Genomic DNA, 26,089 nt, shown 5'->3' with positions numbered 1-26,089 from the left:
GTTTAAAGTCATAGTTTTTTCAAATGTATTCATGTGTTAGTTTTTCATGCTGGTGATAACTTTTTTAAACAATGGTGACACATACAAACCTTAAGGCATGTATCAACGTATACAGGATTACACTGTTTGGTGTTGATCCAGCATTAATGAGAAAAAAAGCTAAACAAAATTCGAAAATGTTGCAATCTTCAAAAAGCACATTCTCTCTACTACGAGTATCCTTTGTCCCTTTCTTTGTGTTTTGTTTTTGTGTTTTGAAGGTATGTGTGTGTTGTATAATATACTCTGCAACCTGCTATTGTTACCGTCAGTCTTGTTTTATATATTATTTTGATTATGGCACGTATAAGAAAACATAAAAATAATAATGATCATATAGCCTATAAATAAATAAGTGCATTTTCAAACTGTGTCGGAGGAAAAAAGGAGGGGGCGGAGGAGGCATCGATCAGCTGACTCCGGGTTTGGTCACATGATTTCTCGTCGTCATAAAGCTGCACAGAGCAACAAACACACACACTTCTACAATGGTCCCAACGTGGACCCTCTCGTTGCTGCTCCTCGCCGGCCTCGTCACTAAAGGTAGGATCGGTCGCTTCTATGCGGAGCAGCACCCGGAGGTCACATGTAGGATTTTTCACGAGCAAACTGAGAAATCCAGTGTTCACGTTTGCTGACTCCGCTGAATGCGGAACGTTTAGTTTGAGCTCAGTCATCTACACGAGCTGTTCCCAGCGGAGCACTGCCGTGACTCTGTGGTGAGTTAGTTCCACAGACTGGCTAGTTCACCTGCAGATGAAGGAAACTCTGGGTTTTTCTCTCCAGACTCACAGAGGAGTTGTACTCCATGTTACTGTGCAGCTAACCTGATGGCTGCCAGCTGTTCTTCCTCCTGAGGCTGAGGAAGTGTAGGAGACAGAGATCACACATCACGGCTTCATCCTCATCTGAGATCAAAATCGATACAACCACACATGGCCATGCATCTATAGGCAAGACAAGATTATTTATATAGCAAATTCAAAATGCTTTACATGAAATACAAAAGGCATCAGGACGATTTGTCAAAGTAAAACAACTTTAAAAACAACTTGAAGTTACAGAGAATTTAAAAAAATAGTGAGATTAAGACATATTTGATTAATAAAGACAAACATTGATGTCAATGATTAGATGTGACATAAAGGAATGTATTCAGCTCTAATATTGAGGAACTAAGAGTTCCAGCAGACATGCAGTTCTCTGGTAGCTTGTTCCATGTTGGTGAAGAATACAAAACTGAAAGCTGCTTCTCCAGGTTTAGGTCTGACCAAGGTGAAGGAAGGCAGACCTGTAAGTCTGTAACGTAGCAGTAGATAGGACATGTATTTTGGCCATTAACCGTTTAGTGCTTTATTCATTTTCTCAAATGATACACAAACAAGGCACATTCCTGTTGATTTAATCAAATAATTCTATGTCAGCTTGAGCTAAAAAGAAACACAAATAAATGGATGAAAACAGAAATAGGGCTACCTTTTTATATTAACCCCAACATATACTGAAAACAGCTCAAGAGCTTTCTTGTGTTTGACAAATTTTAGTTATTTAACAATTTAATAAAAGACTTCTTCCTCCATTGGCCGTAGTGTTAAACACAAGGACGGGTTTACTTTGAATGAAGATCTAAATGTGTGTGTGGAGCTGCAGACGTATGATCCTCTGATCTATAAGAAATCATTTTTCATGCTGGGATTGGTCGCACAGATGTGACAGTCCTGTCAGCTCTCAGATCATAAATTGTGTGTATATGTACTGGGATAGTGCATGATGGTGTGGCTCGAAATAATTTTGACATTTGGGGAAAAAAAGACCAAATGAAGTCTGTATAGTCTGAACTCTAACAGCTTTTCAATTATTGTTACATGTTTTAAAATAGTTATCAAATGCTGTTGAGCAAGACCTTCAAATGCAAAATTTAATATTTAAATCACAAATCAATTGCCTGTTAAATTATCAGACCACAAGGTTATTGTCATATTTTTATATATTATGTCTTATCAGTTTGATATGTGAATCTAAGATTACATCTGAATAAGTATATTTAAAAAAATCAATCCAGCTGCCTGTGGGATTTCTCATTTGTTCAGGAAATGAAAGTCTGTAAAATGATGTGATCCAGTGAACTGTACTGATTCAAATGTCAAAGTGTAAGCTTACTGACTGCTGGTGTAAACACTTTCTGAAGTCACTGCATTTCATTAAAAAGAAAAGCTAGACTATTTTCTTTTACATACACTGCAGTGTATCATCGATTTTTAAGAAATCAATCAAGTCTGCCCAGGAGAGAATTGTGTGGAACAAACTGTAAAGGAGTACATTTACTGACTCTCTTTACTCTTAAACTCATGTTGGATATTAATATTTTCCACCAGGTTGAAATTGCTGCTGTATTTACCCTTTCATTGTTAATGCTGAATCTATAAGCTCCTTTCCCTTCTGTAGGCTTTTTTGTTATTCACCATAGAAGCCCTTAATTCAGAATCGACATTCAGAGTTAATTGAACAAATTCCTTCCGCTGCTCTGGAACTAAGAACTCTGCGTTTCAGGATTAATCAGCTTAATTGTTCAGGCTTTTAACATCGAACCTGCTTTGTGTTCTATGGAGGCATCTATACTGTTGTGTAAGAAACACTGTGACTGAAGCAGATCTCATTGACTCCTCTGCAGGGCTCTCCATCCCGCTGGCAGATAAAGAAGCCTGGAGCTATGTGGAGGTGAGAGAGGGGGCCCACATGTTCTGGTGGCTGTATTACGCTGACAGCCAGTCTCCCGGATACACAGAGCTGCCTCTGGTCATGTGGCTGCAGGTAGGAAACGCTTACGTCCATCAATTCTGACTATCAACTTGATCATTTAACGTCCACAGCAGCATCTCTTTGGCTGCAATGCACAGGTTCATGGGATTCCTTGTACGCTGTATGTGATTAATTTATCCATGTATCACCCAACCTGTGTGAGTACAGCAAAGTGTTGTTCAAACCCCACATCTGCTTTTGTTCTTGTCCAAGTTGGATCTTTTGTTGTTTATCAAAGCAGCTGTAATGTACCGCTCAGCCACTTTTTATACACATCAAGACCGAGTTACTGTGCATGAGGAGCAATACTCAGCCAGTGAAGAGGTGACAGTTTGGTCTTTGAGATGACAAATTCATAATGAAGCCACTGCTGCAAACTTTAGAGTTTTGAGTTTGACAGATGTGAGCATTTATCAGCCAGGAGGTCTCATAAAAGATTAGACTAATTTGCATTATGGGAAAGGTTTAGTTTCTCATATCTTGGACTCTACTGCCTTTATGTTACAATGGTATGAAACCCGTTACCAGTACTGCCCACAGGATGTAATGTATGGTAATGTAAAATTTAATGAGCTAAACCATGTCAATGGAAATGAGTCATGTTCTAACTGGAGGGTGAGTGATTCTCATCCCATGTTAACTCTAAAAAAAGCTCTTTGTGGTCAGTTTGAATGATTTACTGCAATGGTGCTTCTTTTTTTAACCGCAGAAGAGGAACTAACAATGATGCTGTTTAGAGCCAACCTTCCAAAAGATTAAAAATGTAACCAGTCTTGTTGTTAAATGATTCATTGTGATATCACTGTGGGTATCACTGGCTAACTTAAACCCCTCCACCAGCCTGGAAAACCTATTTGATGAGCTGTAATTTAATAATGGAGCAAAGAAAACCAATTTGTGCTGCTGCAACAACCCTACATGAGCTAGATAAGCACCACATACATTTTAAAAGTGCCTTATGGACTTTGTTGTGCAATAGAGATGGATGTATAAAAAGTAGAAAGGTTAGTTTAACTTATCGTAAAGATCTCCTAATTTTGATGGGGTGTTTTGTTTAATTAGATCTTTTACAGATCAGTTGAATTGCATTGTTTACATTTTCATCTTCCTCCTCCTATCTGCGTACTCCTCGATCAGTGCAGCAGTGTCACCGCAGTATTTATATCTTAGGAACCGGATCGGACCAATTACTTCACACAAGTGGGATCCCCTTGATCCAAAGTATAACATAAATACATAAGTCCAATTGTTACAGTATGATCTTGCTGATTGTTGAGTACAAAGCAGGGGGATGATAAAGGAATCAAAGTGCTTCCAGGTTCATGGGGTTCATCTGACTCTGTTCCACAAACTGGGGCTACAGGAGGAAACCTGTGACCTCATCATAAAAGTCAGTGTCTGAAAGTAACATCTGGAGAAGTTATTTTGGAAACATGATGTGTACAGATGTATAGCTGCAGTTGAGCTGTTAGGCCACAATATCCGAAGACCTTTTTAGTAAAGTTTATTTGTAGAGCCCTTTTCACAGACAATAGTTATGAAGTGCTTTACCGGGCCAGAGGATTTCAAAACAGAAAACGCACACACTAAAAGAGAATGAACAGGTACACAGATCAACTGTTTGAAACCAGTATGTTTTCAAATGATTCCACAGAATCGGCAAACCCTAAAGAAGAATGTTGGCCATTCCACATTATTGCTAGTATCGTCTCAAAAGCCCTGTCACCACAAGTCTTTAGCCGGCGCCGTGGGATATGTAATAGATTTAAACGGTCCAATCTGAGAGAGAGAGAGAGAGGGGGCAAATGAAATAGGTTGGAGTAGACCAGACCAGTCAGATGTGTAGGAGGGGTGGTGGGGCTGAAGGTGCAGTGATTGAGTGAGAATTTTAAACTGAATCTTGTATGTGACAGGAAGCCAGTGAAAAGAGCTCAGTCTGTGTGTAATTTCAGACCATTTGTTTAACCTAGTGACAAGTCTAGGCACGGAGTTTTGAATTGCTTGTTGACCGAGGGCTGATTAACTGATGGAGGAAAGGGCACCGCAGAAGTCGATACAGGAGAAAGGAAAAGTGTGTGTATAAGCATCTCTAATTCCACATGAGACAACAGGTGGAAAAAATGTTATTAAGACATTAGCTGCTTAATGTGTGTGTCGAATGACAGTGACTGATGGAATAAAACCCCTAAATTACATAGACTAGAGTGGGAGGCTGAGGAAAGAAATCCTAGACTCTTCAGTAAGAGGGACGACTTTATCTAAAGCAACAATCGTAAGTTTTGTCTTATCAGTGGTGAGTTGTAGAGTTTATGGTGGGTCAATCTCGAAAAGCTGTCTAACAACAGAGAAGCTCAGGTAACCCAAATGTCTCACTAGGCTTCAATGAAAATTTGAAGTTGGATGTCATCTTCAAATGGGGGATATGCAAAACAGCAGTACTTGATGTAAAGAACAGTGTTTTATTTTCCACTTCTAAAAATGACAACTTTTAATAGCTGTATATAATGTTTTGTGTCCATGTGTCGTTAGGGTGGACCAGGAGGATCAGGAAGTGGCTTTGGGAACTTTGAGGAGATCGGACCTTTGAACCGGAACCTAGAGCCCAGAAAGCAGAGCTGGGTATGATGGTTGCCTTTTTTAATCTTTTATTGGAACAGTGTTCCAACTGTTGACATGATGGCATATACTTAAAGATATAGTGAGTGTCTGTGTATTTTCTCTTTCAGGTGCAGGCAGCCAGTGTGTTATTTGTAGACAACCCTGTGGGCACTGGCTTTAGCTACACTGACGGGCCTGAGGGCTTTGCGACTGATGTGGCCACGGTGGCCTCAGACATGCTAGTGCTGCTCAAACACTTCTTTTCAGAGAAGGCTGACTTCCAGGTATGTCGGCTCTTTGCTTCCCTGTAGTGACAGGGTGTGGTATTGCTTGCATTATTTCAGTGGCATTACCTGGTTTCCTACGGAGCTTGTGGCTCCTCTAAATCCTCTAAACACACCTTGAATGAATCCAACTATGAATCTGTCTGGCTTTTGATTTTTGTTAACAGCTCATCTGATTGCTGAGGACCTGAGTGCAATGTAGACTGAAGTATTATTGATGAGCGATTCTCTTAAACTTGAAATAAATAAAAGAAAAAAATATATAAAATAAGTGATTTACTATGACATCTAATCGCTTGTTTTAGAGAGTAAGCTGTTAAACCAGTGTTACACTACCTGCTCAGTACCAACCAAGGTTTTCTCTCGAAGTGCTGGTTATTCTCTTCTTTGCAGAGCATCCCCTTTTACATCTTCTCAGAGTCGTATGGAGGAAAGATGGCCGCTGCGATCTCCCTGGAACTCACCAAGGTGAGTTCACTGCATTTTGAGTCTGACGAGGGAGCATTAGAGAACTGTCAAATGTAGGGCTGGGGTGTTTTTGCCTGCACATCCATCATTTAAGTAGTTTGCCAGTCAACATTCTTTCTAGTATAGATAATAAACATATTCTCTTTACAAAACTGTTCAGGAACGAATGACTACTTTTAATGGTGGCTGCTCAAAAAGTTATTAAATGTGATATTAAGCTATATTGTCTGTAGACTTAAATGTGGAGGGAATTAATTAAATGTCTTAAGGTAAAAACTGCAAAATGCAAGTGCTCTTTATTACTTAAGTAAGATTGCTTTAATGCCATTGGTTAAGTCCTGATATCGTTCCAGTAAACTTAACGCAAGATAAAGTAAATAGCTCTGACATTTCAGGTTGTAGTTATTGTATTTTCATGGTTTCATTACCATCTTTTTAATTTTAGATGAGTTTCTCATTGAGAAAAAAAACGTACATTGGTCACCAGCTGCTGTGTTTTAATATCCATGTCCCTTGTGTGTCCAGGCCATAGCACAAGGAACTGTGAAATGTAACTTTGCTGGTGTGGCACTTGGGGACTCGTGGATTTCACCACTGGGTCAGTATCATTCAGTTTTTACTACAGATGTCCCAATACAATGTTTCCTTCCACATACCAATTCACAAACTAACTAAAATAACTGCTTTCCAGAATTGTCAGCAATTTTATTGCTGACACTTCTGGAAATCCCTTCTTCTTTGCCGCTCTACAAACAATACTTGCCAGTGGAAGTACAACTTCTGTTTTGGACAGGCAAAGAAGTGATTCCTGGGAAAATAAAATTTGGATAAAAACCAGTTTTATCTGGGTGAAACTACTATAGGCTAAAGATGTGGTATTAAATCGCAATGCAGATTTGCATTGCCCGACCTGGTATTTTTGGCTGTATCAGAGGTATTTATGATACTGTTATTGGAACATCTCTGGTCTTTTTACCTGCACCTTAGTACATGTTTCATATGGAAATAATACCTTGATTATGGGAAGGTAACAATGCTCAAAAACTGACATATTCCATTTTTATTACACAATAGCAAGACCCTTTTTATGTTTTTTTTTTTGTTTTTTTTTCAGGAGTTAAGTGATTTTGCTAAGCATCAAGTTGAATTTATTTAGCTCCATTATCTTCAAACCCATGTTTAAATTCAATGGGCTGTGGAGTCTGTCACAACACTACCACTGATACGCAAGGGAATGGAGACCAATTGAGAAAATGCACCACACAAGACCAGAGAATATCATGAACCTAAGGAAGGCTTGTGTTTTAAAGCAGAGTAGAAAATAAACCCTGCAACAAACAGCAGATCATCTCTCCACAGTTTGTGTTGGACTGCTAATAGTAAACTTAAAAATGATAAAATGGAATAATGTATTCTCATGAAAAATGATTTCATTGTTTTTAAAGACTTAGTTCTTTTTGGACTTTGGCTAAAAACAAAACCCTATTAAATGGACTTGATTTGTATTGACTTAACATTTTGGTGATACTGACAAGTGTACACAGTTTTGTGGTCCATGTTCAGTGTGATACACACCATAATACGAAACAGAACAGCGACTACTTTTCACCCTTTGAGTAGGCAGACTGACTGATTACAAGTTTGAAGACACCTGCGATGCTAATTTGAGGACACACCTTATGGTCAAATTATTTTCAATCTTTTCTAGGGGTACCATCATTATTGTCCAGTCCATTTTCATTAGTTAGTTCTTTTAAATGATTCTGTTGAACCACAATTAAAAAGCAAACTCTGATTTTCATTTGTACATTTTTATTTGTTATTACTTTGTCAGTTTCAAGTTATTTCAGTGACCATTGTAGGTTTTTCTTTCTTTAACGGAAGAGTACCAACAATTTTGTCCACGTGTGTATATGATTGCTCTATATTAGATTAGATCAGGGCCTCTTAAAGTGACATGCATTTTTATCTTAACTTTTCTGTGGAGAACCATTCACTGTAAAACTCGTGCTTCATCCACAGACTCTGTCATGACGTGGGGGCCGTACCTCTACACCACCGTAAGTAACTAACAGGAGAGAGAGTTTCCCCTCTTAGAGATGTCTGCTATTATCCCATTTTTGGGAGCAAAGGGGTCTGTTGAGTTTTTATCAAACTGTGGTCTCTGGTGTGCAGTCGCTGCTGGATGACAATGGCCTGGCTGCTGTCAGCAGTGCAGCGGAGGAGGTGAAGCAAGCCGTGGAGCAGCAACAGTTTTTGAAGGCCACAGAGCTGTGGTCTATGACCGAGACTGTGGTGGAGCAGGTTGGTGCAGGAAATACCTTTACACTTCACTGCTTTATACAATATGTTTACTTCGCATGCAGGAAAATGTTAACTCTGTTTATCAATGAATACAAAGCTCTGTACATTTTAATGGATAATTAAATTATCCATTAAATTATCCATTAGCATGTTGACTATGCTCAGAAAAAGATTTTAATTGTTTACACTCACAATCCAGTCTGTGTGTAGGGGTCATGAGGTTTCATGCAGGCTTTTTTAAAAAAAAAACGAATTTCTTTCTCATCAGAACACCAACGGGGTCAACTTCTACAACATCCTCACCCAGGACCCGGAGGAAAAAGTCCGCTCTTCAGTGGGAGAGGACTTCATTGGTGAGAAGTTGTTTCAAGTGATCACAAAGTCATCAAATTCTTAAATGTAAGAGCAGCTAACTGGGTTTGGTGACACGGGAAGAAGTTGTTCCGACTCCCACAAAGGCTCTTTGCAAAAAAGGGTCCAACACATCCAGTTAAGTAGCTGCAGTAAAAATGTTCTATACATCACACAGAAGTAGAAGTAGATCAAAACCAAAAGTGACAAAGATCAATACAAAAACTGATGGAGCCGGCCAAATTAATAAAATGAGTCAAAGTAGTATTAAGGCAATATATAGGGTAAAAAGGTTTCAATTCAGATGTTAGTCATAATATTATGAGAATAAAGCAATGTTATTTAACGATATTGGTCATGATATTACAAGAAGGGAGTTATTATTTGAGTAAGTCGTAATTTATTGTGAAAGTCATCACATTTCTAGCAAACGTTTACAACATCACTATCTGTGAAGAAGCAGCAGGGATAACCCATCTAATTGAATTTTTTGGGTTTCTTGAGAAACTCTGCACCTCCACTGAACATCACATATATGTATAACCAATGATAACTTCACAGTTGATCAGTAGTGTGGACAGTTTCTTTCCCAATCGTGTCAAAGCCCTGATACTTGTGTTCATGTTGAGCTGATGTTACTAGAGATTAGATATTTTATTAATTGTGAATCTTATAGAATAACCTGACAACATGCTCCACCTTCCTCATTGTTACACTCTGAACAAGTGGATCTTCTTATATCCGTTCTCTCACATACAATTGTATTCTTGTGATGTTGTGACTTGATTCTCATATGATTGGTAAATGTTTTGTATTTATTGAGCTTTTCTTATCTTGATGATCCCTCAAAGCGTTTGACACAACAGTTTGGCCATTCACACACACGCATGCATATGTGCAGCACATTCTCTATCACACATCAGCCACACACTGTCAGCACAGCTGTTAGGGGCCATTTTGGGTTCAGCCTGCTGCTTATGATCACTTAGGGGGTTGGTAGACGTCCAACTCTACCTCCTGAGCCACAGCCACCCAATATTATCACTTTATTCTCAATCTCTCCCTGTTTTCCTTTTCCCCTTTATGTCGCCCTAATTCTCTTTCATAGGGAACCCACTCAGATCTGTAGGATCTGGTGTCTTCCATATAACCTGAACCAGCATCGGAGATAAAACTGCAAAACTATCTAACAAAATAGAATTTAATCATGAGGTCCTGCAAAACTGACTGCCGCTGCTGCAGAGTCCAGAAGATGAAAGATAGTCAAGTTTCTTGTCCTCTCTTGTGTTAGTTTCCTTGCTATTAAGGCACGGCACACCACAGAATCAAGGATTATTTGCATCATAGTTTTTTATTTATCAATAATTTGTTTCTTCTTTCCACCAGCTCTGCAGGCCAGTCGTCACATCCGTCCCCTCCACAGCCAATCACTGTCTCAGTTGATGAATGGACCCATCAGGAAGAAACTGGGCATCATTCCCCACAATGTAACCTGGGGAGGTACTGTGTCTCTTAAGTTGTTTAATGTCACAAACGCACATTCTAGACTCAGATTTTCCTGCCTCGTTAGAAGGGTTTCCATCTTTCTTTCTTCTCCTGCGTTGCCATGTGTCCAGGCCAGGCAGAGGATGTGTTCAGCCACATGGCCGGAGACTTCATGAGGCCGGTGGTGGACGTCGTCAACCAGCTGCTGATCGCTGGAGTCAACGTCACTGTCTACAACGGACAGCTGGACCTCATCGTGGACACCATTGGTAACTGGCTCAGAGTATTCTCTTGTCCTCAGCTCCAGCAACTGTGAGTCGGTCAGATCCGCCTCATGACTCAACTTCTCATCTCAGGTCAAGAGCTGTGGGTGAAGCAGCTGAAGTGGGAGGGGCTGCCAGGCTTCAACAAGTTGAGGTGGACCCCCCTAGATGACCCCAGCGCCCCAGGCGTCACCGGAGCTTTCTTCAAGACCTATAAGAACTTTGCCTTCTATTGGATTCTCAGAGCTGGTCACATGGTGAGATAATGGCTGCAGATGGCAAACATTATGTGAAACAAATGTTTGGGGGATAGTGATGCACTAAATCAAAGGGGGTCACTGAGGAGGCAGCATTTAAGTACAAACTGGTTCTGGTACCATTTTAGTAAATGATCAGCAATTTAGGGACTTAATTGTACTTTAATAAATCATTGTCTGAGCAGATTGACACTCGTATTAAACAAATCTCTGGGACAGCCTTCTTCCACCTGCGCAATATCCTGAAAATGAGGAACAGCCTGTCTCAAAAGGATGCTGACAGTAGTGGAACCAAACAATGTTCAGTGATGTGGCCGAGATGGAACCTGTGATCATTTTGGGGTGGCATAAAAATCAATATTACATGAACATAAAAATGGGTTTGAGAAGAATATACGTGGCTACATAAAGGCAAAGCTTACACTATACAAATGTAGTGCAATATACAGACTTTTTTCCAATTAAAAGATTATTATTCTATTTTTATATTCTTGTTTTTAAACTTCATGTAGAGTTGCTTGTTCTATTCTATAATACAAGTTTCCCAAATTACTAACTATTACTACTGTTCTAGGAGCAGATGTTCAGCTCAGCCTATGGGGATCACTCACAGGTTTTGAGTGATCCTTAAGTGCCTTTACAAGCCCGTTCATTTATTAAAGAGTTCATAGCACCGTATTTTTCCAAAAAATCACTTTGCTCCCTTGTGGTTCTTAAACACTCTCTCTTCTCTTCCCTCTTTTCCTCCCACCTCTCCTCTCTTCCCTTGTTGTTCTCTGCTCACCCGGGCTGCTAGAGGCAGATGTCTGCCACATTGAGTCTGGTTTTAAACGTTATTTCCTGTTAAAACTCTCTCCAGTAATGTTGGAAGACTCTACCTTAATATGTAAAGTGCCTTGAGATAATGTTTGCTGTGATTTGGCTCTATACAAAATGAATTTAATCTATACGTAAAAGTTACACGAATCATAACAATTTTACAATCTGTAAGATTTCAACACATTCTCTTCTACTGTTTGGACAGATTCCCTCAGACCAGGGACCAATGGCGTTACAGATGATGAAGATGATCACCCAGCAGGCCTGATCCACCCACTCTGATGCCAGCTGGAATGGCTCTGACAATCACAATGAAATCATGACTTTTTTTTAGTTTTTATTCACTTTCTGCTAAACCAAATCCAAAATCTCTCCGAAATCTACACAGACTCCGCCTGTGTAGATTTCAGCTATAATACCAATAAATACTGTTTGTTTTTGTACACGCTGGCTTCTTCTCTGGTACAGTATTCAACTTTTCAAATATGCTCTTTTTATGCGTCCACGCTGGCAGTGACCAGAGGCCTTGTGTTTTCAGGTTGTCAGTATCTCCCATTCTGCTGAACACGATACCTCAAGAATGCTTTAAGGGATTATTTTCCAGCATTTCTCTATGATTTTTGGGCCGACTAAGAGGATATCAGTTTTATCCACGTCAAGCTATAGGAAATAATTGCTCATACATGTATTTATTTCGGAAAGACATTTGGTGATGGTGTGCAGTGCATTTTCGTCATTTGGATCAGCAACAATGTACATTTGTGTAAAAGCAGTGGTCGGGTTCAGGAGGATTAGAGTTTAGTCTGAGGTCGCTGAGTATTTTGACATGTTAAGATCAGCTTGAGGGAATCCCTTCAAATTTGGTACAAACGCTCACTTGGACTCGCTGATTGACTGAATCGATTTCAGTGATAGACGATCACAAATATGAAAAAATATGTACACAGAGACTGCACTGGTTGGTGGAGGCTTACAGCAGTGCAGTTATTCAAGTTTCAATTGTAATGAATAATTGTTGGTCCCTACTACCCGGCTCAGCCAATGACAATTTATGCTCTAAAGCACAAACGCACACCCACACCTCCACACAATCCACCAGGGAAGGTTCACACTTCCTCCTGACCATTGTGGCCTCTTTTATTCCTTTTTAATCCAAGTGTGTGTGGTCTTTTACTTTGACAGCGGGACTTGTTGATTTTGTAATGCTCTCACTCAATATACCTTGCTTGTGCTTAGACTTCCTCCGCTCCAGTCTAAGATCTTTTTCTCACATTCTAGCTGCTTCTGTGCATGTGTGAAATGTTTATCAGATTTTTTCTATGCGATTTTAATAACTTGATGACCATTTTTTATAAGGCTGTCATTAATTTCTATATTAAGGAGGTATATCTTCTGTCCAGGCTTTCAACTACAGCGAACAAATTGATTAATTGTAAAGCCCTTCCTGGGAAGGCCCCTTGTTACACTTAAGAGCTTAATTTCTTACAGTGCATTCAGAAAGTATTCAGACAGACGCTTTTGCATTTCCATATTGTAGCTTTATTTCAAAATCATTTAAATTGAATAATCCTACCACACAACAAACAAATGCTGAGTTTTTCCAATTTATTAAAAAGGACAACTAACATCCCATTCAGACACTTTGTTATGACATCTTTGAAATGTTTCTATATCTTGACCGGAGTCCACCTGTGATCAAATCAGGAAAGAATAAGGTTGAGGGAGCTCAGAGACGAGACTGTGTTGAGGAACGGATCTGGAGAAGGCTACAGGAAAACCCCAGCACTGAAGACCCTCACATGCCCACAGAGGCCCGAATGTTGATTGCTTTTACTCTTGCTCCGCACATGCTCCACAGATGTTTTTTTAAAAGCACTTAGTAATCATGACATCTTGGAAAGGGCAATACAAATTAGGTTATTTTGATACTTATTATCATAAACAATGCAGAAAAAGATACTTAACTGACATCCAATATTGTTCATATTGAATATACATGTATAAATTATAATAATGCATATAGAATAAGCCAAATCTATATAATTATGCAAAACAAAATGTTCTAGTATTGCCTACAATCATGTTAACGGGTTAGGGTTAAATAAACCGAAATGTTTCTTTGGCGTGTTGTCTTACAAGGTAAAGAAAAACATAGATGGACAAAGTTTTGCATGTTCTGTATCTGTATATATATATATATATATATACACATTTAGAGCCGTTCCCTTTTTGGGGGTTGTTTCCATCACATTGCTTACTAAATGGACAGATTGATTTCTCTGAAGTTTACCTGATCTGGTGTTATCCTGTAGCAGTCTAGTGCTCCCTTGATTTTTTTTAGCAGTGTATGTGTGTTTATATATATATATATATATATATATATAGATCGATAGATATACTGGGCAATAATCTGTTGTTGGTGGATGACGATTACTGTTAGGTGTCTGCACTTGTGCACCTCCACTAAAATCAAAGGCAGCCTGAGTAATTTTTTGTTAAAGCAAGCCTGAAAACTTTGAAGAGCTCCAACTTCTTAATATTGAGGTTTGCATCAGTCATTTTTATAGAAAAATTTGCTATAGGGTTACTAAACAGCAGCCTGGTAACGTTCATGTAAAGTCATTTTGTGATGTCTACTGAGTAGCTGATGCTTCTTCTTCCCCACTGACTCTCTGGGACCAGAAAGCCCTTGCTGCTTACTGGCTCCACCACCAGTTCCAGTAAGCCAGGGGACCACGGCACTTCCAGCTCTGTTACCCTAAACAGATTAGAATACGCACGTCCCAACAGAACCAGCTGACCTGGGGGGATTCGGGGATCAGGTCCCCTCAACCGGCGCCAGTACACCCTGAAGTGCCGCACGGTCCTGCTTGAGTAGTCCCAGCGCAGAGTGGCGTTGAAGTGCAGGCGAGGAGAGGTGGACTCTGGCAAAGTACCAACACCACGAACCCACACCACATCATAAATGCACATACCCAGAACCAGCTCAGAGGGAACCTGCAGACAGGCTACATCCAGGACCTTGAGAGAGAGAACAAGATGCAGACAGACAAGAACAATTAGAATGGGAAGAACTATCAGGTACCTGTGTCAACCTAGATCAGCTAAAGGGAGAATTATGTTAAAGTTCACGCCCTGAAAGAAGATGACATGTCAATTGAAGTTTATGTGATGAAATGAGCTGAAGTACACCTTTAATAAATCAGTGACAAAAACTAGTTTTGGCTCAAGCAAAGGCACAGTTGGAATCAATTGGGTTTGAACAGTGGAACTTATGGCAGTTACTACAGCTGACCAGCTGATGAATGAAAGCCTTTGTAGTGTAAAATTGTGAGCGCTGAAATGTGCTGATGAGTAAATGGAGAGCGGGTGACCGAATTTCAAGTTTGAATGTAAATCATGGAAAACAAGTGATCGCTACTTCCCATTTGTCACTAGAATTGTTGGCTGATGTGCAAGCACTGAACAGGATTTACTGTATACATATACACACACACACACACACACACACATATATACAGATATATACATCTAGAGACAAAGAAATCTGTTCCATTTTTAAATTATTTATTATTTTTTGTTTTATTTTTGTTTTGTTGTTATCAATATTATTATTATTAACTGTAACCACACCCCATTAAGGATTTTTCCAAGTTGTCAACTTTTATCTGCAGCCCTAATAAAGTAAATTGAACACACTGGACTCCCATTGTCTCACCATGATCTCCCCCACCCTGCAGCTAAAAGGCGTGTCCTGAGGGTCTCCCCTCCGTTGGATGCTGACACCAACTTCTCTAAGTGTACAGCCACGAAGCTCCAACTGCAAACACCTGCAAGATCAGTCACATGATCAGTTTACAGTGAAATCCTTCATTTCCAATGCTGCATCCAGAAACATGTTGGTTGGAAATCTGATCTGATCAATATTGTCTTACCTGATTGTCCAACCGTCTGGGTTCAAGTTTCCACACAGCTGAGAGAACAGGCTCATCAGCTGGTGGCCCTCATCCAATACCTCAGGCTGCACTGTGGTGACTGCAAACAAACATGTGCAGTAAATACTTGGATATAATTGAGTGAACATTGAACGCATGGATGTGAATGTGTTTTGGTTCGGGATCAGTGTAACAGCCAGTGGAACCTAACAAGTATCAAACTTGGATGCTCAAATCTGTGTCTAATGAACCTGAAGCTAAAACAAGGTTGGAAATGAATGCAATTTTCATATTGTTATCCTTGACCTATCTTTATATTGTAATGCAGATTGTTATTGTCTGCTCCAAGTGTAACTTCCATCCTTTGCAACTCACCATCTCGGATGGCTACCACAGTATTTAGCATTTGCTTTCATTGCGTTAAACCGAAGTTTAAGTGCAGATGTTATTGAATGAACATCAGCCACAGCTCATGCTCTACAGCTGGGGTTGGTGGTCTTTTTAACCAGCTAAGATTCGGTAAGTGCTGAGAAGACAATAAATATGAAGCATGTTAATTTTGCATGTCTTCAGCATTTGTCTTTAATAATAAAAAGAATGAGGAGAAACAAAAGCCTCAGGTTTGAGGCATCAGAGTTGTCAGGATTCAATATTTTAGTTTCTCTCTGAGTCTGACTGAACTCTTAACTAAATAAAGGTAGTTGCAGTTTGAGCCAGATGAAGGCCTTCATACAGATTATTAGCAATAACCTCTTGATTCTCAGAATGTTCAATCTTGAAACGAGCTAGAAATGTGTGTGCGTCACAACGATGGTCAGTCTCACAGCTGTCTTGAAAAGAGAGACAAGAGAGAGTTTGTTATGATTCATTTGGTGCAGTCGAGAGCGCAGGAGCATGACATTTTCTACTCAAGGCTAGGTAATGAGACAACATCAGACTGTCAGGATAGAGTTGTCTAGCAACCGGCAGAGTAGCGTAGGAGCATGACGGAGAGCTGCTGCTATGTCACTTCCTGGATTCAGTGACAAGAGGCGTGGGACAGCGGCTGGACCAATAAGGGAGATCCAAAGGGATTTGCGGTGACACCCCTCCAATATTTTATAACCAATCACATTAAATCTACTGTTATAAATATATCAAACCCCTTCTGTTCGGGGCCATTATTAACTTCCTACTGCTAACTTAATTAGCATAGGCTGTGATAATTATGCATAGCTATGAAATAACTCTTCATTGTATCTTTAATAAAACACTTGATTGAACCAAACCCTTGGATCGGTTTCTCTCATATTTAAGGATAAACGAACACGCCTGACAGAGTTTAACAAATGTTCATATTTTAGGATAAGGCAACCCTCAGACTGAGTAGGAGTGAGGGGGATGAGTAAAATTAGTGATTCATAGATTGATAACCTTCGATGTAATAATGATTATTAGAAAAAGATTATAGCTAGCATTGGCTTTAGCCCTCACAGATTGGTCTGTAAAGAATATGCAAGTGTAGACAATGGACAGTGTCAGGAACTCACATTTGACATTGTGGTTGTCCATGCAAAGACTGTTATCTGTTGTCTTAAGCTCCATGGAGACACTGATCCCAGCACATGGTTTATGGATGAAGCTCACCAGGATCTTGGATGGCAGGGGTACATTGAGGGAGAAGATGCTGAGAGACACAGAACAGAGGCAAAGAAACAACAGGTACAATGAGCATGAGCTTGTGTGTTTGGGGAGGTGGTGCTGCAATACCACAACATAAAATGGTGAGCAGAAAACACACACACTTGGCAGAAAGTGGAGATGTTTGAGAGGCAGGGATGAGGCCCTCGAGCAGCAGTGAGCAGCCTCCATTCCAGGCGTCCAGTGGGCAGCCACGGCTCCTCAGCCAGCCCTGGCCCTCCAGCTCTGTATGGTAGTACAAGGGCTGGATCTCCTGGGCAGCCAGGTTGAACCAGCTCCTCTCAGACTCGTGCTGCAAACACATAATAATAACAATAAACCTTACTTACATTGCACATTTCAAAACACAGTAAGAAGGTGTTGTACAAGTTAAAAATAAAAAAATGAAAGCAAACTATAGGAAAGTTAAACTGGAAACAATAAAAGGGGATTTAAAGATTCTAAGCACAAACACAAAAGTGTTCATGAAATAAAATAAAACATTATAAAAATCATTAAGATAGCCAGTAAGATCACTACTAGGTTAAAAGGTCAATTCAAACCCCAATGCCTAAGAGAGGGTGCAGAGTTTGCTAGATGGATCCCCTCAAGGAGATTGTTCCAAAGAGTGGGAGCCTTGACAGAAAAGCCCCATGAAGCATAAAGCAACAAAGCATTAATCAAGCATGCAAGTAAATCTGCATATATACACAATGCATTTCACCAAACAAATAATGTTAACACTGGAACAACTACTGCAATAATACTGTCATATTGTCACTCACTGAGAATAAAAACTGAACAGGTCGACCGACAGTGGATTTGCAGGTGTGTCAGAGACGCACAGTGGGACAAAACCATGTCATTTCAAACTATGTAATCACTTCTAAAATAAACTAAAGCAGTGATACAACACATATTCTGATTTAAAGCAGACATCCAGGAGCTGTAATTAAACTGGTTATGGACAAAAGAATGGTTTTACATGGTTTGACAGTCTGATCTTTTCATTTACTTGGTGCGTCTGTGTTCTGGTGCCCAGCACTGCACAGTGTGAGTTATTGGTATTTCTATTGAAGTAGGGTTTTAGAAAATGTTGCAATCCAGTCCATTTTTCTCTCTCGCTCACACAGGTACCCTTTTTGAATTTTTTGTGAAAAAGTATATATTTAATATATTAGGAGGTTTACCCGCGTTTACAAAAAACTGCATATACCCACTGATTATGGTGTCATAATGGTTGAAGTATTTTGTTTAACTACCATGGTCTGCAGCTTGAAACAAGAAATGTTCGGTCCAATCCTTGCACTAAGAATATCTTATAATGAATGTAACAAGAGAAATAGAATATATTACTTAATTATTACGTTAATTAAAGCATTGTAGGGCTTATGACTTCAAAGCTTTCTTTTCTCCATTTAGTTAGGGCCCGAGCACTGACATCAAAGGTGTCAGGTGAGACCCTATTGAAATTGTAAGGATTATTATTATTATTATTATTATTATTATTATTATTATTATTATTATTATTATTATTATTATTATTCAGGCAAATGAATTGGCTTTTTGAGGGCTTTACCATGCTCAACTTCTTACCAAAATTTGCAGAAAGTTAGAAAGTGGTGAAAATTTACATATTCTGAAGGAATTTTCAATGGGCGTCGCAAAATGGCTCAATTTTTTTTCCGTCACATGGTGTGACCGTGGCGTGGCGTCAAAGTTTGATTACATGCCATTAAAACACGATGTTCTGTAACCCGGACATACATGGACCATGAATACTTTGATTTCAGTCTTCCTAGATCAAAGGAAACTTTATGTCTTGCAAAGGTCACGTCTCTTTCTCTCTCAGGACTGGTTATTTTAGTTTTTTCAGACAAAAAGCATGCAACGCTTCAAAATGCATGTGCTCGGGCCCACCCAGTGCTGCTTTGCAGCCCTAGAAATTTTTATTTGGTATTTTTTTTGTTTTGTTTTCAAGTGTTGGTTTGAAGTTACATTTGGAGTCAGTCCTCAGTAAAAAGTCATGATAGCTAATATACGTTAATGTAGGACAGAGGAGAGGATTCACAGTTCAGTGTGTTTTGCGTGGTTCCTTTTTAAGTTTGAAGAATTTCAAATGAAAAGTTCACTGAAGCTGTTTTTAACTTTTCCCTGCAGGGACGCTCGTGTTGTGAAGGACATGGCGACAGGCAAATCAAAGGGGTATGGATTTGTGTCCTTCTACAACAAACTGGTAAGGCTCCTGTGCAAGAACACAGACTGAAGGTTATTTCTATTTTCTGTTTATTATCTTACCTCAATGCATTCAAAGTCCTTAAAATAAAACAATTCACACCATAGTCACTAAAAATCATCTAACATTACAGTTTACATCAACATTTTGAATATATCATCGATTTAAAAATAGTAATTTATATTTATTATTATTATTATTCAGGCAAATGAATTGGCTTTTTGAGGGCTTTGCAGAAAGTTAGAAAGTGGTGAAAATTAACTTATGATTTGCATTTGCACAAATTATTCTTATTGATTTGGAAGTGTGTTGAAATATCTTTGAAAAACTCAAGCGCACTGGCATGAGCAACCAGTAATGTTAACATTGTGTGTTTCCCTCTTCCACCGTTCCACCAGTACCTTTCCTCTGCAGTAGAGAGCCTTCCCGAAGCCCTGGCAGAAGGAGGAGATGAAGGGGAGAGGCGAGGCTGGTCGGTGGATGTACAGGTAGTCTGACAAAAGAGCCCAGAACCTGCAGGAAGATTAAGAACATCCTATTCTTTATTTATTCATCTCCTCCACTGGCTCCCACTGACTAAACGTGCTACTATTTTAAATATGATTTCTAAATTAATTGGCGATTAATGAGTGTAATAAAGTCAGTGTCAATACTGCGCAGATCTCACATGTCCTGGTTCTTGCGGAATTCAGTCTTATCATCGAGGGTCTCGTACACCCAGCCTGGAGCGAAGATGGCTGTAGAGAAGTTGTGCTTCCTGATGATCTCAAGAGCCTGAAGACAAACCGTACAGTCAATTGCCTGCAAGTGATTCATGCATATTAATAAAAAGACACCTGATCCAGAGTGCGTACCTTATTGGTTTCAAGCATTCCTCCTACCACTTCGCCTCGGGCAAACACGTCTATCCCGATATAGACGTCAGCCTCACGGCCTTGGATCACACTGTCTTCTTTCATCCCTTCCAGGTTCTGCTCTGTCCAGTTGTAGTTAGTGAAGAAACCATCACAGGCATCGAAAAACATCCTATATGAGGAGTTTGGGACAAAGTTCTGGATCAGTAAGCTACTAATGAAGTAAAAATTTGAACCAAGTTTTAAAATCACAAACGATATCACTCAACCTGTTGGACTGGTTGAGTTCATTCTGCCACAGTAGCTGTCCGCTCTCAAGCACGCTATCGTACCACAGCACCAGGCTGCCAGAGACTCGCTCGTGCATCTGGTCCGTCAGATAGCGCAGGAACAAAGGTGTGTTCTTCACCGCAACTTCCTGCATGCAGAAGACAGTGCACACAATTTGTTTGTACTTCAGGGCTTGACACACTCTACACGAATGTTAGCTTGAGTAAATCGTTTTTTTAAAAAGGGAAACATAACACAAGACTACAGGCATGCGATTACCTCTGTGATCGACATTCTAGCATATTCACAGTGCAAACAGACTTATGTGAACTAACTACTGAAGTATTGATAAAATCAAGTCAGTGGGATTCATCATCTAGGAGGGAGCTACAGAGGCAAGAAAAGGAGAGTGAATCGTATTTCTGTATAAATTTTTCTCAATAATACTAATTTTAGGTGTGTTACAGCACAAATAGATATATTTTAATCTGTCCAGAGGCTAACTGTAATGCTGTCTATAATATGGTGTCTAGTCTCCTATCATGATTCCAAAAGTAAACACAGAACATTTAATGAGGCAAGGGTCAACCCTAGATAAAGGAACAAATAATCCCTGGAGCTGAGTTAATCTGGCTGCAAAAACCGTGGAGCCCGGTGTCCTCTATGGCAGGAAACCACAAAGGAAACTCCTACTCTCCCCAAAAAACCTGCACAACTCGTGCAGCACTACACTTGGCCTGAGGACTGCATGAAGAGGGTGTGGAAGCATCAGAATTTGGGGCTTTGCAGCCTCTTGGCCTGGACAGCTCAACATCATTGAGGGGGGGAAATTAATTATTAAAGTAGTCAGTGTAACTTACAGGACAATAACAGGGAAACTGGTGATGCAGCAGAAGAATGATCCAAAAGATTTCTAGAGATTTCAAGCTAAGAAAATCCACCTTTTGGAGTGGCCCAGTCAGAGCTCAGACAATAGACTGTAAATTAAGATGGACGACACAACTGCTTCCTTAAAGTGTTTTCAACTGCCAAGTGATCTATACTGGCTGCAGTGTAGATATATATATATATATATACAGCTCCATCCCACTGCAGAGACTCTGGCTGGGAATCCAGAAAATGATGGTGTTTGTGTCCTGGATATATTTGGTTAATTTCCGGATAGTAGGAGAAAGTGGAGACGCGTCGTCCATCTTGACATATACACTCTATGGCCACGACCTAAAACTATATGTGGTGTTGTGATGAGCACCAGAAGTCAATTACTCACACTGAGGGTATTCTCTATGTTAATGAGCCAGCCATCGAAGCCATAATAGTGGCTAATCTGGACTAGTTTATCAGCTACTGCCCGATATGACTCCTCATCTTTTAGGAAAGCTTCACACGCCTTGGCTCCATCATTCCACTCTGTGATGAAAGTCCCTGGAAAGAAAGCCAATCACAGCGAAGATTGGAAGCCCTGTCAAACTCTCACTACATCTTGATACTTGTGTTATAAAATGTAAAATATGAATTCAGGACGACTACATTTTTCACTCACCTATAACGACGACTCCATGTTTATGTGCAGCACTGGTCCACACAGCAGGAGGAATAGTCACCATGTTGTGTGTGAAGTAGTTGAAAATATCAATGTACTGCCAGTGGTAGAAAGCGTACGGATCTTCGACACTTGTCCCCTGGACAAACCTTAACGACAGAAGACAGGATGACATGGCATTATGGTAAATGAATGTGGCTGCAGGAACAAAATATAATCGAGGAAAGACCCATTATAAATAAATTATCATGGATGAATCATGAACCCAAAAGCTTAAACAAGCAACCAAATCCATCTGGGAAAAAAGTGTTGTATTTATAGTCTTCATTAGTGGCTGTATTTAGGCATATAGCTCATGTTATGATGACACAGTCAGAGTGCACCTTAGGGACACATGCACACGGACTTCACTGAGTCATAACTCATAACAGTGTGATTAGCTTCCACATGCAGCCTCCAAAGGCTGTGGCCCCTGAAGTAGGACACAGCCATACAGTATTTACCCTGTGTTGAAACTTAGTGGACTAAGACAAAGACCTACTAAATACTTAGGCTGGTCGTTGGGGAGCACAGTGGTCTGTGTATCTTCAATATCAATAGCTGACTTTCGGGGAGCAAATCCCTGCAGCAAGGTTCCAGGATCGAATAGCTATCACACAAGTGTTGCATCCAGGCATCCACATACTTTGGGCCGTGTAGTGCATACTCCCTAATTTAGGTATAGTGCCAAGTAAAGCCCCTAAATCTTGAAATATCCTTTCAGCTCACTGTGAACTGTGTTGAGTTTGTAAACATAAGAAATTAGCTGAAAGAAACTTTTGAGGTGATTTGAAGATCAGTGTCCTTTTCTGAATTCTCCATTTATAGTTGCCCACAGAGACCAGAGGAAATCATCCTATTTCCTTAGGGGCTTGTAATATCCTTATAAATTCACACCTGTCATCTAGGTAGCCACCCATCATGTCATGAGACACCAGCGTCCGACGTGGACTACTGGCCAGGGGAGGCTCCCGAGCGGCCAGAGGGACGACCACCACATTTAAGGGGTTGGCCTCGCTTCGTTTCCATGTCAGAAGCTCCTCTAGAGTCTGAAGGCCAGAGCTGACTGGCTCGGTGGTGTCAGCATCATAATGTTTGGCTGGAAAAGAATAGGGAATATCACATTAAAGGAAGTTTGGACAGCAAGATATCAACTGCAGCTCAAATTTAAGGAAGACGTGGTGATGTAGTCACCTGACCTGGTAGCTGCGAGGGTGTAAACTTGACAACTTCATGGATACTGCTTGAATCCATGGGTTGATCCAAACAAGACTCCAACCTGGTGAAGTAAAAGGTGGCAAAGATACCAAATGAGGTTTAATTATTTGTTGTATTGCAGAGGAGCTTGAGCAGTAATTTATCTGGATTGATGTTTTCCACAGGCTACTTCACTTTATGATGACATTTTCTCTGCATGAAGATCTTGCAGTGGTTCAAGGTTTATCAAACACTAGGCAGACAATTTACTGGTGGCTCATAAAATTTGCTTTTGTTTTGGTTAAAGGGAAGAAAAAAAAAAGCGTCCTTCCACCACACAGAATTTAAGAAAACCGTTTCTTCCAAGAGGTAATGCAGCTCGCCAGCGTTATCTCACTATCCTGCTTGTACTCAACAAAACAGCTATGTTTGGTTGAGTTAGTTTTAAGAAAACGAATATCTCACTGCAAAAAAGCGGTGTCACCGATTAAAAGACACCGACTCTGACGGTATCATGTTGCTACGTCTGCTCCACCTTTCACATGAATAATGTGCAGGATTTTATGCTGTTGTGAACTTGTCTGTGCAGAAACCTCCCACTGAGTTGTGAATGTGTGAAAGGCAGACTCATGGTAAACTCCGTAACCAAATCTCTGGATTTTACCCGGAGGTCATTTGGATCAATACTTTTTTTTGATTTTATGAAGAGCACAATGGGGAAGGGAGGCTCACACTGGTCCACTCGGGTCCTTCAAGACCACCACAACTGCCCCTGGAAGGAAGCAACTCTTTGTCACACAGGACAGATGTGAGTAGTACCAGGCTAGTTGAGGTTGCACTTCCTTGTGAAGGCCACTGTGACTTGTCATGGTAGGAAAAGAACACTCTGTCCAGCTCGTGTCCCAGTGAGACCTTACAGTGAGACCTTACAGTGAGACCTTACAGTGAGACCTTACAGTGAGACCTCACAGTGAGACCTCACAGTGAGACCTTACAGTGAGACCCCGGTGAGCTAGTTTGAAGCCCCCGGACTGTAAAACTGATGCAGCTGAATGGAACTCAGCCATCATTCATTTCTGTGTTTACAGATGTGTTTGTTGGTGTCAGCATGTCTGCTAGAAAAAGGACCTGTGGGGCTGAAAAAGTTCGTTGATTGTCAGCAACTTTCCTTTGCTGCTGTAGTTAATAAAACATCTCATGACGAACCTGCAACATTAAAACTAGAGAAGACTCGTTCACTCTGGCTCAGTTTCAGTTTTATGAGGCTGTGAAGAAAGTGAGGAGCTACAGTACCGGCTGGGTTCCGGTCTGTCCTTCTTCCCGGTGACACCATCGCTCTCTTCTCCGTTCTCTCGTCTCCTTCTTCCAGAAACTTTGTTTCCTTCCACAGTCACAGACATGTTATCACATTCAGCTGAATCCCGACGGAAAGGTCAAACAGTTGAAAACAAGGAAATAGAAAAAGTGTCACACCGGCAATGCAAAGCCTTTTCCGGACTTCATCCTTCACAATAAAAGCACCATTTCCAAAAAATAAAATTAGGAAAAAACATAAAAATCAAAAAAAAAACTTGCTTGAATACAATTTTACCATAATCATGTTAAATTTATTATATCAAAATTACAGACAAAATCTTTAATGAAAATAACCCTTAACCATTGTATTTTAAATTTTTTACGAAACAGCTTGAGATAGAGCCAAGTTAATACTCCATATCGCAGTGACCTTTATTTAGTTACTGTGTTTATTTCTATGGGTTTGCACTCAGCTGCCCATGAGAGAATGGACCGAGGCCAGCTGGACAAAGGAAACACTCTTTTGTTATTGTGCAGAACCAGACACTTTTATTTTGATGAGATTGGTCCCCAGCAGAAAACTATGGAAAAACAACAAAGGGCACTGAGCACAGGAAGATCGATGGCGTAACATTGCCATGGGTTGTAGTGTGAGCTTCATTTGCTAGGTTCACCTAGGACAGGTTGCCAGTGTATCACAGCGTCATCATACAGAGACAAACAGCCATTCACTATCACATTCACACCTACAACTAATTTAGAGTCTCCAATTAACCTAACCCCAATCTGCATGTTTTAGGGCTGTGGGAGGAAGCTGGCGAACAAAGAGAAAACCCTGCAAACACCAAAAGAACAGGGATTCAAACCGGGAGACTTGCTTTGAGACAAAAGTAAATCAACACACCACAGGTGCTGGCCTAGTTTATACATATTTATTTTATTGTCAAAAATGTGGTGATACTGTATCTGAACACAGGAGTTCAGTTGTGCACCTTAGTGTCATCAAGTGCCTTGCGATCAACGATACGGGGTACACTGAGGCTAAATGAAAATCTGACTGGCTACTGACCCGTATGGCAGCACTTTGAAAACTGTGTGACCTGCTCAGTATATCAGACATCATTACCTCTACGCCTTTTTAAACTAAACACTGTCCCTTTTTAGAACATAGGACGAGACGGAGAACATCCCTCGTACGTTCTACCGCACTAATTCATGATGTTAGTGGCCACCACTAGGTGTACCTCTTAGTAAACAGATGTATACTTTAATAGCAGTATGTGAAAAAGAGCCTGTTAAAGTCAGACTGAACAAATGAGGTACCATAAATCAAAGAACATCCAAACCATCAATGATACAGGCTTAAAAGTGAAAGTTTATCAGAATCAGAAAT

At 40.2% G+C, this 26,089-nt stretch overlaps 2 protein-coding genes across 2 annotated transcripts; one reads left to right on the top strand and one right to left on the bottom strand.

Annotated features, from left to right (window-relative positions):
* The first annotated feature begins 485 nt into the window (after positions 1-485).
* Positions 486-12,110, top strand: scpep1 (serine carboxypeptidase 1). The gene is made up of 13 exons (XM_061089940.1): positions 486-582; positions 2,711-2,850; positions 5,368-5,457; positions 5,565-5,720; positions 6,114-6,188; positions 6,714-6,786; positions 8,211-8,248; positions 8,364-8,492; positions 8,761-8,845; positions 10,230-10,343; positions 10,460-10,597; positions 10,685-10,848; positions 11,873-12,110. Exons 1-13 carry the CDS (start codon positions 528-530, stop codon positions 11,933-11,935), a joined length of 1,320 nt encoding a protein of 439 aa, XP_060945923.1. The 5' UTR covers positions 486-527; the 3' UTR covers positions 11,936-12,110.
* Positions 12,111-13,189: 1,079 nt separating this feature from the next.
* Positions 13,190-24,814, bottom strand: engase (endo-beta-N-acetylglucosaminidase). The gene is made up of 14 exons (XM_061089939.1): positions 24,694-24,814; positions 23,403-23,482; positions 23,101-23,302; positions 22,165-22,313; positions 21,892-22,046; positions 20,621-20,769; positions 20,352-20,523; positions 20,165-20,271; positions 19,899-20,010; positions 17,387-17,574; positions 17,132-17,268; positions 15,603-15,702; positions 15,386-15,497; positions 13,190-14,688 (listed from the first exon to the last, which is right to left on the bottom strand). The coding sequence occupies exons 1-14, from the start codon at positions 24,798-24,800 to the stop codon at positions 14,287-14,289; spliced, it is 2,172 nt and encodes a 723-aa protein (XP_060945922.1). The 5' UTR covers positions 24,801-24,814; the 3' UTR covers positions 13,190-14,286.
* Between the last annotated feature and the right edge of the window lie 1,275 nt (positions 24,815-26,089).

Source organism: Limanda limanda, chromosome 17 (assembly GCF_963576545.1).
Source record: "Limanda limanda chromosome 17, fLimLim1.1, whole genome shotgun sequence".
NCBI classification, from domain to species: domain Eukaryota; kingdom Metazoa; phylum Chordata; class Actinopteri; order Pleuronectiformes; family Pleuronectidae; genus Limanda; species Limanda limanda.
Note: the sequence above shows the minus strand (reverse complement) of the source record. Positions and strands in the feature narration are given on the sequence as shown.

Coding starts and splice junctions, on each gene's coding strand:
- scpep1 (XM_061089940.1), top strand. CDS start 528: ATGGTCCCAACGTGGACCCTCTCGTTGCTGCTCCTCGCCGGCCTCGTC. Junction 8,846..10,229: donor AGTGGGAGAGGACTTCATTG/GTGAGAAGTTGT, acceptor TCTTTCCACCAG/CTCTGCAGGCCAGTCGTCAC. Junction 10,344..10,459: donor CCACAATGTAACCTGGGGAG/GTACTGTGTCTC, acceptor CCATGTGTCCAG/GCCAGGCAGAGGATGTGTTC.
- engase (XM_061089939.1), bottom strand. CDS start 24,800: ATGTCTGTGACTGTGGAAGGAAACAAAGTTTCTGGAAGAAGGAGACGA. Junction 20,272..20,351: donor GAATGCTTGAAACCAATAAG/GTACGCACTCTG, acceptor GTTTGTCTTCAG/GCTCTTGAGATCATCAGGAA. Junction 17,575..19,898: donor CTCTCTACTGCAGAGGAAAG/GTACTGGTGGAA, acceptor ATGTGTTTGCAG/CACGAGTCTGAGAGGAGCTG.